Genomic DNA, 20,674 nt, shown 5'->3' with positions numbered 1-20,674 from the left:
ATATATAAGTAAAACATTGGGAGAAGAACGTTCTCACAGTTCCCCTGCATCGAAAGTACGGCACTCTCTTTCACAGATGGTGATTTGCAAGAGTACTGCTTGCATCTGCAGTCACTGATGAAATTTGTCAGAATTGATTCAAGAATTTAAACGATCTAGAAATTCCGGACTAGGTAATTAACCCATTTCTTTGCAAGATGGAAGAACAGGGAGACAGCTTGCAAGAAGATATTATCAAAATTCAGAATGGTAAAGAAGGACGATTGCTTTTCAAAAATGTTGGTTTTTGTGGTATGTGGCTACACTGTCATGCGAAGTTTCCTAGTCTTTAGAAAAAAGCAAACCACTCTTCATTGCAGTTCCATCCTTCTACCTTGTTGAAAGCAGCTTCAGTCAGTGAACCACATACTCACAAAAAACAGAAACCTCTTGGACATTGAAACATGTGGGGACTAGAGGCTTTCACTGTCACAACTTGAGCCAGGTATTTCAACTCTTGCTAGAAACTACCAAGCTCAAGGGTCACATTGATATCCAAGCTGTTGTACAACATACATATATATGCACAGGCACTGTGTAAGCTAGAATTAAAGACAAATAAAAATTTAAAGCAGTATCATTTTTCTCCTGTTAGCATGGAGTAAATATGCTTTTACACTATGGGGCGCCAGAAAGTATATTGTACCTAAGAGGGGTGTTGGCAAGTACGAAGGTGCTTTAGGAGTGCATTGGGCAAAAAAAGGTTGGGAAACACTGCTCTACACTTACCATCACATTAGTCTGTAAGTGTTCCCTGTCAGCTGTTTCTTTTTGTTTTATAATTTTTTGTGGTTCTGAGCACTTATTAATCTTCATTTCTCTAAGAATAACACACAGCTTTTCTGCTTTCTCTGTGTAATTGAAATGCTACACCCTTCAGAATCAGGTTTAATATCACTAACATATGTTATGAAATCTGTTGTGCTGTGGTAGCAGTACAGTGTAATAGAACCCTTGAAAAGTTCAAGTAAATCATCCCTGGAATTTTTTTTCCTACATATTTTATTCCTCTTGGAAATAATAAAATTTCTTCAGCAATTCCTCATATGACACTCACTCTCTTGTTAAATGACTTTTATTTAAGCCTCCAACTGGTGCAAGGTGCAGTTCAGCTTGGGGCTTCTCGGCAACATTTGCCTTCCAACTTTCTGGAACTGATACCCCAGTTTCCAGCATTTTTTGTTGTTAAATCCTGGTGTTTTCTCAAATGCTTTGCTTAGCTTGGAGAAGACTCAATTAAAAAAAGGAACCATTGCAAGCAGGGAGGCTCAATTCATTCACCAAATAGAATTGACTTTCTGGCTATTTATAATTCGTCATTTACTTAAAACCTAGTATCTCACCACAAGGCCAAACAAGACGGTTGAAAAGAATCCTCCAATAAATCCTTCCCAGGTCTTCTTGGGGGACAGCTGTGAAAACAGATAAAATTGATGATTGATAAAATCGAAAAGTAAAATTCAATAAGGTTCTAATAATACCTATTATTTTATGATTTAGTGTAAAGAAATTCTGAAGCATTGGAACCTGTGTACTGGAAAACAGAGTTAATCCCTATTGTCCCATTGTGCAACACCCTCACATGTAAATAAACTGTGTAACAAAATGGTCACACACAATACTACTCACCCTTTCTTTCTTTCTTCTGCCCACCCCCCAATATCGCCAAAACACACAACCTTTCTTTAAGTCCTAATCCAGAATCTAAATTAATTCGTAGAAATTTATAGAAAAGAAAGACATTTACTCCATCCCTTGCACAGAAATCTGTAATTCTAGCCACAACAGCAACCAACGTGACTAGAATCTATTCAGAATAAACTTTGCTGTGCCATTTGAAGGTGTTCCTTTGGGTTCATCAGATACATGGAGGGGGGAACTTGCTACATGGGCAACAACTTGCTCTCCATATCGTACTGCTCAGGCTTGCATATCTAGACAGCTAAGACGCAACAGCCATAGTCAACCCTGAGTGACAGAGGCCTCAACTCTTCAAATGTGTCTGAATTGCTCCTGTCACGCAAAAAGTCAGCCGTGTTGTCCCTCTCTGCAAATTCCAGGGCTCAGACTTACCTGCTAATTAGAGGAGAGGAAGGTACATAAGAAAATAGTAGGCAGAACAGGCCATTTGGCCCCTGAAACCCATCCTGTCATTGACAATGATATTATCTGATTTGTCCCAGGCCTCACATTTCCTGTTCTGTGACGGTTCCCCACAGCCCTCAATTTGCTGATGCAGGCTTACTACAGCACAGTCTTCAATCCTAATAATCTGGCAATATTTTCTATTGCTAAGTAGTTTATTTAACTGGACTAACTAGGTTAACTAGTTTATTTAACTAGACTAACTGTGTTGGTCTTTTTTTTCCAAAATAGTAAGTCTTGTCTTTATCAGTAGACAATAGATTTCATTACTTGGTATTACATGTATCAGTGGCTCATAAAAATCATATCAACATTTGACATCTAGACTGGATTTATCAGGGTAATTGTTATCAGCATATAAAGATGCTGGAAAGGAAAACTACGGGTGGGTCTCTATTCCAGGGCAGCTTCTAGCACTTCCTAAAACAACTACTGAACTATTACGCTTTGAAGCTCCCTCTGACATTGCTCAATGAGGCCTCTCCTTCATCTGTATGAAATCTTACATTTCATGTACCAATACTTCTGCCACCTACCTGAAGTGAGGCCATCAAAATTTTAAACAACAGCTATTTCACTTCAAATTGTGATAATGTATCTTAGTTTTCCTACTGACCTTAATGAGTGGAGTTCGGCCAAAGAAGAATCCAAACATGTAAGCCATGATATCATTGCAGATCACACAAGAAATAGGCACAATGAACCTGAGCAACAAGAAGGAATGGACAAAGTCAAAAAAGTAAGTGGAGAGATGGATCTAACAGAGTTCATCATTTTCATTCCTTGTGAAAATACAAGCTACCTTGCGTCAGCCACTAAAATCGACAACTGCTAGTTCTAGCTAAGTGAAATAGAACTGTATGAAGCTGTGTCTGAAGGATTTAACTCAGGTAATTTACAACACACTTGACGTTATCCTTCTTGGGAATTACTTATGTGGAGACCCACAACTTCAGAGCTCTGCTGTCCCCAGTGTACCCTACAGTAAGCTGGCTCAGATGCAGCCCTATGGAGAGACTAATAGGGACAAGTCCCTGCAACAATGTTCCTTGAGCCAGAGTTCTTAGGGTCCATTCAAATTCAGGAATTAGAGTAATATAGGTTTAAGGCTGACGTGGAAGCATAATAATCATCAATCCTTATAGTTGACAGAGTAGAAGGAAAATGGGTTGTCAGTTGAGCTGAGAATAACAAGATGCTGAGGCCAAACAATTGTCTTCAATATCAGTCATGGCCAGGACCCTAGATTTGGAATACATACTTTTGGGAAGATTTATAGAGATAGCTTGGTGATCCACATCAAAGGTGCACACTACACATTGTGTGTGCTTCAACTGAAGTTGCAATAGATGTTTCACAGACAAAATCCTGAATATTTGAAACTAATGTCACTGATATACAAACAAGAGAAAATCTGCAAATGCTATAAATCTGAGCAGCACACACAAAATACTGGAGGAACTTAGCAGGCCAGGCAGCATCTATGGAAAAAAGTAGTCGACGTTTCAGGCCAAAACCCTTCAGCAGGCCTGGAGAAAAATAGCTGAGGAGTAGATTTGAAAGGTGGGGGGAGGGGAGGGAGAAACGCCAGATGATAGGTGAAACTTGGAGGGAGAGGGATGAAGCAAAGAGCTAGGAAGTTGATCAGTTAAAGAGACAGAAGGCCATGGATTAAAGAAGAAAGTGGGGGGTGGGGGGGGGGTGAGGAGCACCAGAGGGAGGCAATGGGCGGGCAAGGAGATAACATGAGAGAGGGACAAGGGGATGGGAAATGGTAAAGTTGGGGGGGGGGGTACTGGAGGCATTACTGGAGGTGTGAGAAATCGATGTTCATGCCATCAGACTGGAGACTACCCAAACGGAATATAAGGTATTGTTCCTTCAACCTAGTGTGGCCTTATCCCAACAGTGGAGGAAGCCATGGATGGACTATCGGAATGGGAATGGGAAGTGGAATTAAAATGGTTGGCCACTGGGAGATCCCACTTGTTCTGGTGGATGGAGCATAGATGCTTGGCGAAGCAGTCTCAAAAATCTACATCGGATCTCACCGATATACAAGAGGCCACACCGGGAGCACCACAGAAAGTATACGACCCCAACAGTCTCACAGGTGAAGAACTTCAGGTCGCCTAGCCCCCATCATCTTAATTTTACTGTGGATGCCCAGACCCTATACACCTCCATTCCCCACCAGGAAGACCACAAAGCTTTCCATTTCTTTCTAGTCACCAGACCCAACAGTTCGCCTCCACCACCACTCTCCTCTGTCTAGTGGAACTTGTCCACGCTCTAAATAATTTCTCCTTTGGGTCCTCCCACTTCCTTCAAACAAAAGGGGTAGCCATGGGTACTCACCTGAGTCCCAGCTACACCTGCCTGTTTGTCAGATACGTGGAACAGTCTATGTTGCAAGCCTCCACAGGTGACCGTTCTGCACTTTTCCTACGCTACATCAATGACTGCATTGGTGTCGCTTCCTGCACCCATGCTGAACTCGTCTATTTCATCCACTTTGCCTCCAGCTTCCACCCGGCCCTCAAATTCACCTGGTCCACTTCCGACATTTCCTTCCCTTTCTTGATCTCACTGTCTCTATCTGTGGAGAAAGCTGATCCACTGATGTCTATTATAAACCAACAAACTCTCACAGCTACGTGGACTATACCTCGTCCCACCCAGCTACTTGTAAAAACGCCATCCCCTTCTCTCAATTCCTCCATCTCCACCGCATTTGCTCAGGATGAGGCTTTTCATTCTAGAACAAAGGAGATGTCCTTCTTTTTCAAAGAAACGAGCTTCCCTTCCTCTACCAGCGCTACCCTCAACCATACCTCTTCCATTTCACGCATGTCTGCTCTTACCCCATCCTCCAGCCACACTACCAGGGATAGGGTTCCTCTTGTCCTCACCTACCACCCCACCAGCCTCCACATCCAGCACATAATTCTCCGAAACTTCCGCCACCTCCAATGGGATCCCACCACCAAACATATCTTTCCCTCCTCCCCACTTTCTGCTTTCGGCAGGGATCACTCCCTACATGACTCCCTTGTCCATTTGTCCCTCCCCACTGATCTCCCTGCAGACACTTATCCTTGCAGGCAGAACAAGTGCTTCACCTCCCCCTACACCTCCTCCCTCACTACCATTCAGGGCCCCAAACAGTCTTTCCAGCTGAGGCAACACTTCGCCTCTGAGTCTGTTGGGGTCATACACAGTGTTCGGTGCTCCCGCTGTGGCCTCTTGTATATCAGTGAGACCTAGCGTAGATTGGGATACCACTTCAACAAGCAACTACGCTCCATCCACCAGAACAAGCAGGATCTCCCAGTGGCCACCCATTTTAATTCACCTCTCATTCCCATTCTGATATATCCATGGTCTCCTCCACTGTTGGGAGAAGGCCCACACTTATGCTGGAGGATAACAAGATGCTGAGGCCAAACAACACCTTATATTCCGCTTGGGAAGCCTCCAACCTGATGGCATCAACATCGATTTCTCAGACTTCCAGTAATGCCCCCATGCCTCCACCCCCCCTTCACCATTTCCCATCCCCTTGTCCCTCTCTCCTTGCCTGCCCATTGCCTCCTTCTGGTGCTCCTCCCCCCCCCCCTCTTCTTTCTTCCATGGCCTTCTGTCTCTTTCACCAATCAACTTCCTAGCTCTTTGCTTCATCGCTCCCCCTCCAACTTTCACCTATAGTCTGGCGTTTCTCCCTCCCCTACTCCCACCTTTCAAACCTACTCCTCAGCTTTTATTCTCCAGCCCTGCTGAAGGGCTTTGGCCTGAAACGTCAACTGTATTTTTTCCCATAGATGCTGCCACGGTTGCTGCGTTCCTCCAGCATTTTGTGTGTGTCACTAAATAGAGTTTGTTTCTTTGAACTTCACTGGGTACAAAATGGCTGCCACATTTGACATGCAATCTCACAATTATGGACTTCAGTAGCAAATCATTGTTTGATTTGATCAGTGAGATTTCAGCAGCAGTAACCGTTGTTTAGTTTGTAGCAGTCTCACCTCTAAGGAAATATATTTAAAATTCCATTCCACAGCCGAGTACAAAAAAACTAGTCTATTAATTATTGCTGTACTGAAGGAAAGAAAAATGAAACGTTAATACTTTGGAAAAACTTCAAAAGTGTAGCAGAGAACACATATATCCACGTTGTCTCCCTGACATTATGATGAAAAGATTTTGAGGTTCATCCCGTTCCTGTTGTATATGAATTATGGAGGATATGTTGAACAGTAAAAAAAATGATTTGTGGCCTAACTTCACAGTTGTTGATTGTCTCAGGCTTCTGAGAATTAGAAGGAACCAGTATATTGACTTCATAGCCTCAAGGAAGGAGTACAGGACTTCCAGATATTCCAAGTAGTTAAGATTGTAGCTTCATCTGCTTCCTCAAGGGGACATGAGAGATCACATGGTAGTGCTTGAAGAAGCACAGAGATGCTATAATTGGCATCCTTGCCAAACCAGTTTATAGTCATTTGTGTGAGTGGTTATGTGCAAATTATCTGCCACATTTCAGCATCACAATGACTACTCTTTGAAAGTAATTAATTATCTAGAGAGATAGATACTTCATTAATCCCAAAGGAAATTACAGTGTCATGGTAGCATTACAATTGCACAGATATACAAATATTAGAAGAGAAGTAAGAAAGAATAAAAAATAAGTTAACTCAAAAATAACATTTACAAGTCAAGAATTACAAGATTTACATTGATAAAATGGTAGTGCAAGAATTAGCGTAATGTTATACAGTATTGGATTCACACCATCCAGATAAGAAATGATGGTGGTATTGCACAGGGTGTTCATGATAGCAGAGTGTGGTAAACAGAGCTCTGGTAAACAGACATTGATAACAGTCTAACAGGGAGGGGGCTCATCCCTTCCCCGGCTATAGGTTGACTCATTATAGAGCCTAATGGCTGAGGGTAAGAATTACCTGATATAGTGCTTTTGGGGCAGTGCAGATGTCTTAGCCTATTACTGAAAGTGCTCCTCTGTTCATCACAGAGGCATGCAAAGGGTGAGAAACATTGTCCAGAATTGCCAGGATTTTCCAGAGAGGGTCCTTTGTTCTACCACAGCCTCCAGTATGTCCAGATTGACTCCTGTAAAAGGGCCAGCCTTTCGAATCGGTTTGATGAGTCTGTTGGCATCACCTGTGTTGATCTGACCAGGGCTTGGAGGTGAGTCAGGACCAATTTCTCTAGGGTCTTCATGATGTGTGAGGTCAGTGCCACCGGACAGTAGTCATTCAAAACTTTTGGTTGGCCCTTCTTGGGTACTAAGACCACACATGATGCTTTCCACAAAGTTGAGACCCTTTCCAGGCTGAGACTGAGATTGAAAATGCACTGGGGAACTCCACATAGCTAGCCAGCACACTCCTTCAGGACCTTGGGGTTCGCACCATCCGGTCCTGATACTTTGCCATGTCTGAGTATCCCCAAAGCCCTTCTTACCTGCTCAGTAGTGAAGGTGAGTCCATGATGACTGGAGGGAAAGGCAGGGGCTGGGGGGGGGGGGGGCGGGGGGTTGGTGAAGATCGGGACAATAGCAGTTGGTAAGTGGAGGTGTGGATGGTAGGTGCAGGAGAAGGAGGAGGGTGTAGAGAGTTTTGAACTGGAGGAGCTGAGGGTCCACTGGGTGCCTCAGCACCTGGACTGGTGCACTGAGTAGGTGTGAACACGTGGGCATTTGTCAAACCTACTGAAGAATTGGTTTAACTCATTAGCCCATTCATGGCTGCCTCCAAGGCTCTACAGCTAGGCTGACTGAAGCCAGTGATGTTCTTCATGCCCCTCTACACCTCCCGTGTGCTACTCTGCCCAAGCTTGTTCTCCAGCTCTCTCCTGTATTTCTCTTTAGCCACCTTGATCCTCTCCTTTAGCTCCCTCTGCATGTTTCAATTCCTCCTCATTTCCTGATCTAAAGGCTCTTTTTTGTGGTTGAGAAGAGCCTTCAGATCACTGGTGACCTATGGTTTGTTGTTAGGGAAGCAGCGAACAGTTCTTGATGGTATCACAGTGTCCACACAGAAGTTGATGTAGCTAGTGATGCAGTCAGTAAGTCCATTAATGTCCACCCCATATGGTTCACAAAGCACATTCCAGTCAGTATCCTCAAAGCAGCCCATCAAATTCACAATGGCCTCTGGAGACCATTTTTTTACTGTCATGGTGGTAGTGAGCTGTTGCTGTACTTTGGGCTTATACAAGGACATGAGGTGAACCAGGTTGTGATCTGATCTTCCAAGTGGGGGGAGAGCTGTGGAGCTGTATGCATCCTTAACCTTTGCGTATGAGACTTGTATGACATTTGACAAACTGATTGAAGGTCAAGAGAGATACATGGTTGAAGTCTCCTGATACTGCAATGAATGCACTGGGGTGTTGAGTCTGGAGTCTTGTGACTGTAGTGGGTATGACATCACAAGCAGCATCAGGACCTCATCGGGAAGGCAGAATGTAAACAATGAGCAATATGGCGCAGCTAAACTCAAGCAGTAGATAATACAGATGCAAATTCACAGCAAGCATTTCGATGTCTGGACTTCAGATTTCTCCTTTCACAGAAATGTGACCGGGATTACACCATCTGTTGTTCACAAGCACAGCAAGCCCACCTCCCTTCCTCTTACTGCACTGTAGATTAACTGTCTGCTCACAGTGTTGAAAACCCATTCACAGCAGCGTTGGAATCCAAGATTTGCTGGTGTAGCCATGTCTCGGTATTCCCAGTATTCGTTCTGTGTCCTCGTGAGTATTGCTAGTTCCTTCTTTTTATTTGCCAGCAACCTTACTCAGTAACTCCATCTCAGCTTGTCCGCAATATCAAGCTTCTGCTGGGCAAACAAAGGTTGCTTCCTGGCTGCTGGTAGCTGCTCCCTTGTATATACAACATTGCCTCCCCTACTGTAGTCACAGGACTCGATGGAATAAAGTATCCCGAGAGCCAGAAGGATGATGAAAATGTTCTAAACAGATTAACGTCCGTTGATATTTCTCAGTGTTGCTAGCCAGTACAAAAACAAAAGAAAGAAACATGCAAAATAAAGTTAAGAGAAACACAGGAAGCTACTGTAATGTGCTGCCACCTCGCACAGCACACACAAGCACACGAGTGAAGTGCTTTGAGATGTCTTGAAACATACTTTATGTCCTATGTTTTATGTCTCCCTGCAAATTCACAGGTGCTGTTAATGAGTTCATTAAAAATTAATAAGCTGAAAATAACACTGAAATCCTGTAATAAAAAATGTATACACAACAGAAGATTTAGTAACCAAAAATGCACCACCAAAATTAGGAGCCAGGAACAAGCTATTCAACCCCTCAAGCCTGCTCCAATATTAGGTGAGGTCTTGGCTGATCTGCCACTTCTTACCCATTTTCCTGCTTTCCCCCTAAGCCTCAACTCCCTTACTGATTAAAAACCTATCTCAGGTCTTTCACAGCTCTCTGTGACAAAGACTCACAACCATGAGAGAAGATACTCTCCCTCATCTCAGTCTTAAATGGGCACCACTTTATCCTTAGATCGTGCCACTGGTTCTGAACTCCCCCACAACAGGAACCATCTGTTCAGCATTTCAACTGTCTAGCCTCCAAAGGACCTTTTTTACTGCATTAAACCACCTCTCATTCTTCTAAACTCCAGTGAATAGAGTCCCAACCTGTTTATGCAACACATACAAACGCTGAAGGAATTCAGCAAGTCAGGCAGCGTTTATAGAGGGGAACAAATAAATGCTACATGATCTTGCTGAGTTCCTCCAGCATTTTGTGTGTGTACTAAAGATTTCCAGCATCAGCAGAACCTCTTGTGTCCCAAACTGTTAAATCTTTCTTTTAGGAACAACCCTTCTCTAGTTTGTTCCATCCTAGTGAACATTCACTAAAACCGCGTCCAATCAAGTAATACCTTAAGTAGAGGATCAAAACTGTTCAATGTGGTTTCAATGGCACTTTGTACAACTGCAGAAAAATTTCCCTCAGTCTTGTACTCTATTTACTTGAAATAAAAGCCAATGTTCCATTAGCCTTCCTTATGACCTACTTCACTTTTGTGCTAGCTTTCTCTGTTTCATTCACAAGGAAGCCAAGCCTCTGTTTGCTGCAGCTCTCTGCAGTTTTTCTCTATTCTCTACCAGTTAGAATTACATGTTAATTTGTGCGTTTTAATCAATAAGATTAAAAGAAAAAGCTGGTCTGTCACTTACCAAATCATTCCCTCAAAGAGGTTATGAATTATGAGATGGGACTGAGTCACTACTATTAACAGGGTCACATGGGTCCATCCGAACTGTGAAGTGAAAAAAATCAACATCAAACACCAGGCATAGAAGGTTGTGAAATCAGACTAGGTTACTAACACATTAGTTTAACAGAATTTAATCAACTGACACAAAAAAGGGGCTGTGTGGTTAGCCCCCAGCTCTACTCATTTTACACTTACGACTGTGTCTAAGCACAGCCTTAATACCATATTCAAGTTTGTTCATGACACCACTGTCATAGGCTGAATCAAAGGTGGTGACAAATCAGCATATAGAATGAGATTGAAAATCTGACTGAGTGGTGCCTCAACAACAACCTCTTACTCAATGTCAGCAAGACAAAGAAGCTGGTGATTTACTTCAGCATGAGGAAACCAGAGGTTCATGAGCCAGTCCACATCAGAGGATCAGAGGCAGAGAGGGTCAGCAACTTTAAATTCCTCAGTGTATTCATTTCAAAGGACCTGTCTTGGGTCCAGCCCGCAAGCGAAATTACGAAGAAAGAACAGTAGCACCTCTACTTCCTTAGGAGTTTGTGAAGATTTGCCATGACAGCTAAAACTCTGACAAACTTCCATAGGTGTGTGGGGGAGAGTATACTGACTGGCTGCATCACAGTCCGGTATGGAAACACCAATGCCTTGCATGGAAAATCCTACAAAAAGTAGTAGATACGGTCCAGTCCATCTCAGGTAAAGCCATCCCCACCAGTGAACATATCTACACGAAGTGTTGTCACAGGAAAGCAGCATCCATCATCAGGGACTACCACCTTCCTGGTCATGCACTCTTCTCATTGCTGCCAACGAGGTACAGGAGCCTCAGGACTCACATCACCATGTTCAGGACCAGTTGGTACCCCACAACCATCAGGCTTTTGAACCAAAGGGTATAACTTCACTCAACTTTACTTGCCCCATCATCGAAATGTTCCGACAACCCATGGCCTCACTTTCATGGACTCATCATCTTGTTCTCGATATTTATTGCTTATTTATTACATCTTATTTTTTCTGTTTTGTATTTACACTGTTTGTTGTCTTTTGCAAGCTGGTTGAACGTCCAAGTTGGTGCGGTCTTTCATTGATTTTATTATGATTATTATTCTATTATGAATTTATTGAGTCTGCCCACAAGAAAATGAATCTCAGGGTTGTAGTTGGTGATATATATGTACCTTTACAATATATTTTCTTTGAACTTTGAAATTGGAGCTTTGTGTGTCAGCACACTTCTCTACAAAGTTACCACAGGCACTGAAACTGAACTGTGACTGAACTGATCAGCCTTCCAAAAAGTTCACATACAAACAAGTTATTCAGTAGGTAACTTGGCCCTTAACCCTTTCCACCAATTAATAAAGCCATGGCTGATCTAACTGCAACTTAACTTCACATTCAACTCTATCCACAATAACCTTTCACTTACTTTATCAAAAAATGCACCTCCAGTTTATAAATACTCAAAGCCTGTAAAGTTAATGAATCAGAAAACAAGGTCATTGGCTATGAGTGACTGAGGAACTTCACTAAATGGCTTGATGGTGGGTATGTTCTGGATACTAATTAAAAAATGTATAGACAAATTATGACAATTACTCATTCTGGCACAAAAATAAATCAAGAAGGATGGGCAAATTGTGGCTTGCGAGTAAAATTATGGATAGTATTAGACCCAGGGTTCTCAGACAAAGCAACAGCCCCGAGGATTAAGTACAGTTTAGAATTCAGCAAAGGACATAAAGATTGGTGATTAGAGGAAATGTGAAGTATGAAAGTAAACTTGCAGTGAACATAAATGCTGACCATAAAAGCTTCAATAAATATAAAAAGTAAGGAAAGTTAGTGAATCCAAATGTAGGTCTACTGTCAGAAAGGGGTTAGTTGTTGGGAAATTGTAGTCAATTTAATATATTTTTTTAGTTCTGCCTCCATAAAGAAGAGGATGTTAAGGAATCAGAGCCCAGTGAGAAGGAAGAACTGCAGGTAATAAGTACTTAATAGGCCTTATGACTGACAACCCTCTGTCACATCCGAAAATCTGCATGTCAGAGTAACAAAGAAAGTTCCCTGGAAATACAGACGTATTGGCAGTAACCTTCAAGACTATCAAGCTGTTCCAATAGATTGGAAGATGGCAAATAAAACTCCACTATGAAAAAAAGAGAGGAAAAATCCCACATAAGATGTTTGTGCGCAAAATAAAAGCACCTGGGATTTAGGGTAATATACTAGCATACACTGAAAATTAGTTTACAGACAGGATGTACACATAGGAATAAATGAGTTTTTATTTGGCTAGCTTGAATCTTTCTTTGCCATCAGCTCACACCTCCCAATCTGTTCACAATATACAGTATCTGCACTAGAATTTGTGGATCCTGGATTGCCAACTGACGATCCATCAACAGACAACCCCTTAGGAAAACATCATACTCAACTGAAATGATTGCACTATTCCAATCTAGGTGAGGAAACTGAATGTCGGGTGAATTGGCAAATGCTTGGCAAAAGCAGTACAAGAAGCAGTACACTAATATAAGCAGCACAAATGTGAGGATAAAACAGAAAGACTTTATTTAGTGAATATTAATGCTAATAGGTTTGGAGCTGAAACCTGGACATCATTATATACCAGTCACAGAAAGCAAGTGTTCTAATGCAAAGAGTACTTAGAAAGGTAAATGGTACGTTAGCCTTCAATGCATCAGGATTTGAGTACAGAAACAAGAATGGCTTGACACTGCTGTACGAAGCTCTGGTAAGACCACGTCTGGAACTATATCAAGCAACACACATCAAAGTTGCTGGTGAACACAGCAGGCCAGGCAGCATCTCTAGGAAGAGGTACAGTCGACGTTTCGGGCCGAGACCCTTCGTCAGGACTAACTGAAAGAAGAGCTAGTAAGAGATTTGAAAGGGGGAGGGGGAGATCCAAAATGAAAGGATATATGGCTGTGATAGCGAGTCTGAGTCAAAATGTGGTTGAAAGGTTAAAGGGCCGAAGAAATTACAGATGGGGAGCAGTGAGAGATGGTTTCACTGAACTTCCGTCGAAGAGAAGATTTAAACTTCTTCAGTGTAGGCATCACCGGAAGAGGCTTCGCAATAGTGAATTTAAAAAGGCAAACACGAGGAATTCTGCAGATGTTGGAAATTCAAGCAACACACATCAAAGTTGCTGGTGAACGCAGCAGGCCAGGCAGCATCCGAAACGTCGACTGTACCTCTTCCTAGAGATGCTGCCTGGCCTGCTGCGTTCACCAGCAACTTTGATGTGTGTTGCTTGAATTTCCAGTATCTGCAGAATTCCTCGTGTTTGCCTCTGGAACTATATACCAGTTTTGGCCTCCTTATATGAGGAAGGATGATTTTGCCATGGTGCAAGGGAGAGAAGGCAACGAAGTTCTACACAACTGATTCCTGCATTGGCATATGAACTAACATATGAAGTGAAATTGGATTTATTAGTACCATTTTCACTGGAGTGTAGAAGAATGAGAGAGGATCGTATAGAAACTAATAAAACTCTCAAAGGATTGGACAGGCAAGATGCAGGGAGCATGTTCCCAGTGGCTGAGAAGTCCAGAACTGGGGATCACAGTCTCAAGATATAGGATATGCCATTTAGATCAACAGATATGTCTTGAACTAGATGACAGCTAGACCACACAATCATTACATAGGTTCAGAAAGAAGACAGATATATTTCTTATTGCTAAAGGGATCAGGAGATATGGAGAGAAAGCATTAAGAGGGTATTGAAGTGGACGGTCATCATGCTCACACTGAATGTTTGAGCAGGCTCGAAGGTCTGAATACCCTATTCCTGCTTCTAGGTGCTATGTTTGTGTTTCCACCACTCTTTTAAGAAAATAGCTCCAAGTTTAAGTATCCAAAGGAGAAAATAAATAATCACTCATCTCTTTTAAATTTAAGTAGGCTAACACTGTACAGTTTTCCAGATGACATGACACCATTAAAATTGCTATAACACCAATTTGGTTCCTTGGAAAATCAAGCATAATGGCTTGACTTAGAATGCTTGCGCTGATTATGTAACACTGGAATAGACCTGCTGTTCTACAGACCACAATACTGTTGGATAATTGGCTTAGGTACTGGAGTTTGTAACATATCCAATTAGCATGATTCATGATCAATTTATTTCTTGATGCCTCTCTGCCCCATTCCACTACCACAACAGAACAAAATATAACTGGGCCATGAGGGTCAAGTTAGACCCTATACATGCTCTACTGCTCAGTGATGGTGGGCCACTGAGGCCCAGAGACATGGTGGCCACACCAACACAAATTATCACGTGTACAGTATAGATTGTCTGGATATAGGTGAAAAGTAAATGTGTAGTGCCCTATTCTGACCAAGTGAGTTACGTACCATGTAGAACTGCAGTCGGTAGTGCTTCTTCACAAGACTCAGGACAAACATGCAGAATCCTGGGAATAAAAAGGTCCAAGTTACCATCTCTTACTTTTGATGGAAGTTGCTGAAATTAATTTAGTTCCCTATAAATGAACAGTGAAGGCCATTCTTCTGTGGTCTCTCTTACATGTTCTCAGAATGTATGAATAGAACTGTTTAACACATTGGCCAGGAAGATCCAAGATTCAATTACTTAGTTCAATGACAGTTAACTAACCTCCTCTGAGCTGCAGTGTGGTAATCACGTCCAGCATCGCAATATAGGAAAGAAAGATCTACACACAAAATGGGCTATTTGCTCTGGATGCTAGCATTTATGTTCTACACAGTGCTATTTCAACCCTCTTTTTTCCCCCAACACAACTATTTTCCTACCTTGTGTATTTAAATAGCTTCACCTTAAATGCATTCTGGCTATTTGATTCAACAACTAAATTTTAGAAGTAGAGTTTTAGCAAAAGTGTTCAAAGACAAATTTCTGTACCAGGGCTTTATCAATTTGGAGCTATCCAGGAAATAGTCTGGTTCACCTCGGTGTTATTTTGTACTGCTAACTGAAAATGAAGCATCACCACAACCATTCAAATTCATTTTGTCAGTTTTCTGAGTAATGCTGTTCATTTAAAAAAGGATGCACTCGGTTTTTCAGTCTTTGCAATATGTGATACTGCTTAGTAATCAGATTCAACCGTTGAGAAAAACTCAAACCACAGTTTTCAAATCAAGCAACTTGTGAACATTCTCTTTAACTGAAAATTAGCATTATAAATTTTCTGTGATGGCATAACTTACTTGGAGTTCAGACATGTTATGGTACAAGAAAAAGTTACATGTTTCCATTAAGAGACAAGTTCAGTAAGGATATTGAACACTGTGGCATTCTCTGGTTGAGTTACGTATTTAACGATTTAAGCACAAGCTAACAAAGACTTGCTAGTCAGCTTCTAAAAGAGAGCTTAAATTTTCAAACAACCACCAATCAATGAAACATGCATATTCAAGTTGAAGAAATTTCTTTCAAGTCATTCTGAAACAATCCTGTTTGCGTGTTTCTCCCAATTCTAACCAAGGATCTCCAGTAGACTCAATTGTTGCATAAGGAATCTAGGTTCCACTGTACAATTATAACCTGAACTGGGATTTAACACTATTAGTCATGATTCTGTACTAACAGAGTCCAAAGTGGTTACCACATGCTAACTACAGAGAAAGCCAGAACTATGGCTGGCTTTCTCTGTAGAAGCACTAATAACTGTCAAAAGGTGACGTCAATTACATCTAAAGACTAACCACAGAGCACCTAAGTGCACAGTACATTTCTATAAGTGTTGTTTTGACTTCCTGTTAACCTTCAACATATTTGCTATCTTAGCATGCACAATATATTAATATAGTCTCTTATGTTTTATAATAATTGAATAAGAAACAAAAATGTATAAATAGTACATAAGACAGTTTCTAGCATGCTTTTAATATCTATTTTTTCCTCAAGTCCTACTGATTGGGAATTTGGACTTTTTTTTCCTGTTATAATTCAGCTTAGATCATTTCCTCTGTGTTTCCGCGAACATCATCATCATCACTATGCCTAACACCATTTAACTATTTAATACATAAAAAAAACCTGTGACACAATTAGCTCTCAATAAATCATGCCCAAGGTAATGAATCCTATATGAAATAGAGTCAGAGGAGCAGATTCAATAGGCCGAATGGGCTAATTCTGTCTCAATACCTTATGGTTTTATGGACATTGCTGGGCATAGTTTATATATTTCCTCCCGCAATAATTATACTGCATTCAAAATATAACTGCTATCTGTCTTAAACATGGATTAATGTACTTGTATCTTCAGTCTACAGATAAGAGTTGATGCTGCCATTGTTGGCAATAGCTTGGGATGTGATCAGACATTTTGGAACCCATTTGATGCATCTAGTCAGATGGAGTTATCCTATTGCTCAGGGACCCAACATCACTATGTCATTACTGTTCGCTCCTGATCTCCCCTGACTCACACAGTCCCTTTCCATCCTATCTCCCAGATCAGTTTCCTATGTAACCATTCTTGGCCCCATAAAGAAATCCCTTTAACAACACTGACCCACTTCCTGAATAAGATAGCAGCTTTCTGCAGCTGCTATATGAACTCTCAAATTAGCATTGTAAATGCTGTAAAACACATTAGGCATTTCCGAAAGAGGAATTTATTTTTGACATTTCACAATTTGGCATGACAGCAAAACGCATTTAACTCATTAAAAATGTGAAAAATTATATTTCTAAATAAAGAAGTTTTCTAATAAAATCTCTGCAATCATTGACTAAAGACTTTTATTGGAAAAAATTATTCTTGGACTGATTAAGTGATTCATTTGATGTTACTTTACAAAATTTCATAAACATGGCACAAAAACACAGTATTACCTGCCAAGTAAAGAGCAAAGGAAATGAAACGATGGTATTTGCTCAGGATCCGGAGAGGTTCCTCCCTCTGAACCAGTGCAAAGAACGTGTCTGTTACTGTCTCTCCATAGAAAAAGTAATTTGCACATAGTAAGAAATACCTTTAAAAGGAAAATAGGAAAAAATTCAAAAAACCTTTTCAGTGGTAAACAACATTTTCAGATACCACATTGTATTAGTTATCAACAGGCGTTTCATTTAAATGGAAGTATCCTGCCTTAGCTCCTGATACCCTAATTCTGGCTTTTCTTACCTATGGACTTGGAAATGCCAATACTTTTTAGCTAGTATTTACAACTCTCCACAGACATGCTCAATTAAAACCCTGCCGCCAATACCTTAGCTGACCCCATCCTTCTCAGCCATGATTATTGATCTCCATTGCCTCTTAATCTAGTTCATTACTAAAAGCACTCAGTCTACATTCAAAGACTTTCATGCTCCATGTCTTTGCCAATTTCTAACATGCAAGTTTTTCAAGCCCTAAGAGATATTCGAACTTCAATGCTTCTGGGTTTTTGCTCATACCAATTTTAATTATTAGTGGATATAGTTTCAGCTACCTTTCTGCATATTTTATCTCCATAGGGTGTCTCAAGAAAACTGCTTATTAAAACTATTCAAATATCTCTTAATCAAATGTCAAATTTTGTTTGATAAATGTGTGTAGGTTTGTACGTTAACAATTGGCTGTTCTAATTTGCCCCAAGTGTGCAGGTAAGAAGTAGAATCTGGAAGGAGTTGATGGTAAAGGGAGAACAAATTGGGTCAGCGTTAGATTAATGTAAAGGGATGTTTGGAGTTGGCATGGACTCAGCGGGCTAAAGGAGCTGTCTCCATGCTGCATTTCTCTATAACTTTATTTCCCTTCTGTGAATGATCTGGAATGCTTTATTACATCAAAGTGCTTCAAAATATGTTATCGTCGATGACTAATTAAGAAAGTTATTTAGAGCAAATAATACAAAAACCAGCATAGAGTAATAAGGACTACTTTAATAATGGTGCAGGATCTCAACCTGAAATATCGACCATTCCTTTGCCTCTATAGATGCTGCTTGACCCACTGAGCTCTTCCAGCAGTCTATCTGTTTGCTCCAGATTCCAGCATTGTAGTCCCTTGTTCCTCCATGTCCCCAATTTAATAATGACCAGACTATTGCTTTCAATAAGATGCATATTAATAAATGCTGTCATGTATCAGTGAACATCAATGTTGTTAATAATAATTTACACTGGAATTAATCAGGCTTCTTTGGCTTATTGCTCAGACAGAGCTAGCCTTGAAGGATCTTTGATCTCAAACATTAACTTTATTTAGGGTCTTCTAAGAGGCTCCTGGATAGGCACATGGAACTTAGAAAAACAGAGGGCTACGGGTAACCCGAGGTAATTTCTAAAGTAAGTACATGTTCGGCACAGCATTGTGGGCCAAACAGCCTGTAGGTTTTCTATGTTTCTATGTTACTTTACACAACTGCTACCTTACTTGCTGAGTATTTTTGGTCGTTCTTATTTCACTCTTCCAGCACTTATCATGTTTCTTCACGGAGAGTGCTAAAGAAAGACAGTGAAGTACATGGAGAAAATTCCAATGTTTAATTCTGAAAGCATGGAGAAGGCACTGTTTGAGAAATGGACATCTGATAAAGCAATATGCCAGAATTTAAGAGCAGAAAACCTTTAAAAATTTGGATTTGAATAGGATGCAGAGATGAGGAAGGAGTGTGGAATACAGGCAAAGGAGTCCTTGTAAAGCTATGAAAATATGGATGTTAGAGTAGTAATGAACAGTTGACAGTGTAGGTCAGTAGGCACCTACATAATAGGTGAATGAGATTTTGTGTGAATTAAGGCTTGGCCAGAAGAGCTAGAAGTGAGAATGTTTAATGACACAGGTCAGACCCAGTCAGAAGAACAGTGAATGGAATTGTCCAGTTGTCAAAATTATGAATCAAAGTACAGTGACCTGTAAAAGTTTGGGCAACCCGGTCAAAATTTCTGTTACTATGAATAACTAAGTGAGTAAAAGATGACGTGATTTCCAAAAGGCATAAAGTTAAAGATGACACATTTCTTTAATATTTTAAGCAGAATTACTTTTTTATTTCCATCTTTTACAGTTTCAAAATAACAAAAAAGGAAAAGGGCCCAAAGCAAAGGTTTGGGCACCCCGCATGGTCGGTACTTAGTAACACCCCCTTTGGCAAGTATCACAGCTTGTAAACGCTTTCTGTAGCCAGCTAAGAGTCTTTCAATTCTTGTTTGGGGGATCTTCCTTCCTTGCAAAAGGCTTCTAGTTCTGTGAGATTCTTGGGCCGTCTTGCATGCACTGCTCTTTTGAGGCCTATCCACAGATTTTCGATGATGTTTAGGTCGGGGGACTGTGAGGGCCATGGCAAAACCTTTAGCTTGCGCCTCTTGAGGTAGTCCATTGTGGATTTTGAGGTGTGTTTAGGATTATTATCCTGTTGTAGAAGCCATCCTCTTTTCATCTTCAGCTTTTTTACAGACGGTGTGATGTTTGCTTCCAGAATTTGCTGGTATTTAATTGAATTCATTCTTTCCTCTACCAGTGAAACATTCCCCGTGCCATTGGCTGCAACACAAGCCCAAAGCATGATCGATCCACCCCGATGCTTAACAGTTGGAGAGGTGTACTTTTCATGTAATTCTGCACCTTTTTTCCTCCAAACATACCTTTGCTCATTGCGACCAAAAAGTTCTATTTTAACTTCATCAGTCTATAGGACTTATTTCCCAAATGCATCAGGCTTGTTTAGATGTTCCTTTGCAAACTTCGGATGCTGAATTTTGTGGTGAGGATGCAGGAAAGGTTTTCTTCTGATGACTCTTCCATGAAGGTCATATTTGTGCAGGTGTCGCTGCACAGTAAAATAGTGCACCACCACACCAGAGTCTGCTAAATCTTCCTGAAGGTCTTCTGCAGTCAAGTTGGGGTTTTGATTTGCCTTTCTAGAAAATCCTATGAGCAGTCCTCTCGGAATGTTTTCTTGGTCTTCCAGACCTCAACTTGACCTCCACTGTTCCTGTTAACTGCAATTTCTTAATTACATTATGAACTGAGGCAATGGCTACCTGAAAATGCTTTGCTATCTTCTTATAGCCTTCTCCTGTTTTGTGGGCATCATTTATTTTAATTTTCAGAGTGCTAGGCCACTGCTTAGAGGAACCCATGGGTGCTTATTGTTGGGACAAGGTTTGAGGAGTCAGGGTATTTATAAAGCTTTGAGATTTGCATCACTTGGCCT

At 41.1% G+C, this 20,674-nt stretch overlaps 1 protein-coding gene across 1 annotated transcript in view; it reads right to left on the bottom strand.

Annotated features, from left to right (window-relative positions):
- The window catches only part of cds2 (CDP-diacylglycerol synthase (phosphatidate cytidylyltransferase) 2), a 49,365-nt gene that overhangs the window by 15,770 nt on the left and 12,921 nt on the right, over positions 1 to 20,674 (bottom strand). Inside the window, exons 5-9 of the mRNA XM_072266541.1 lie at positions 17,364 to 17,503; positions 14,891 to 14,949; positions 10,434 to 10,516; positions 2,801 to 2,888; positions 1,383 to 1,451 (exon numbers count right to left, since the gene is read on the bottom strand). Of these exons, the coding sequence (XP_072122642.1) occupies positions 1,383 to 1,451; positions 2,801 to 2,888; positions 10,434 to 10,516; positions 14,891 to 14,949; positions 17,364 to 17,503 (439 nt within the window). The remainder of the gene's footprint in view (positions 1 to 1,382; positions 1,452 to 2,800; positions 2,889 to 10,433; positions 10,517 to 14,890; positions 14,950 to 17,363; positions 17,504 to 20,674) is intronic.

This window comes from Mobula birostris, chromosome 8, assembly GCF_030028105.1.
Source record: "Mobula birostris isolate sMobBir1 chromosome 8, sMobBir1.hap1, whole genome shotgun sequence".
Taxonomy (NCBI): Eukaryota; Metazoa; Chordata; class Chondrichthyes; order Myliobatiformes; family Myliobatidae; genus Mobula; species Mobula birostris.
Note: the sequence above shows the minus strand (reverse complement) of the source record. Positions and strands in the feature narration are given on the sequence as shown.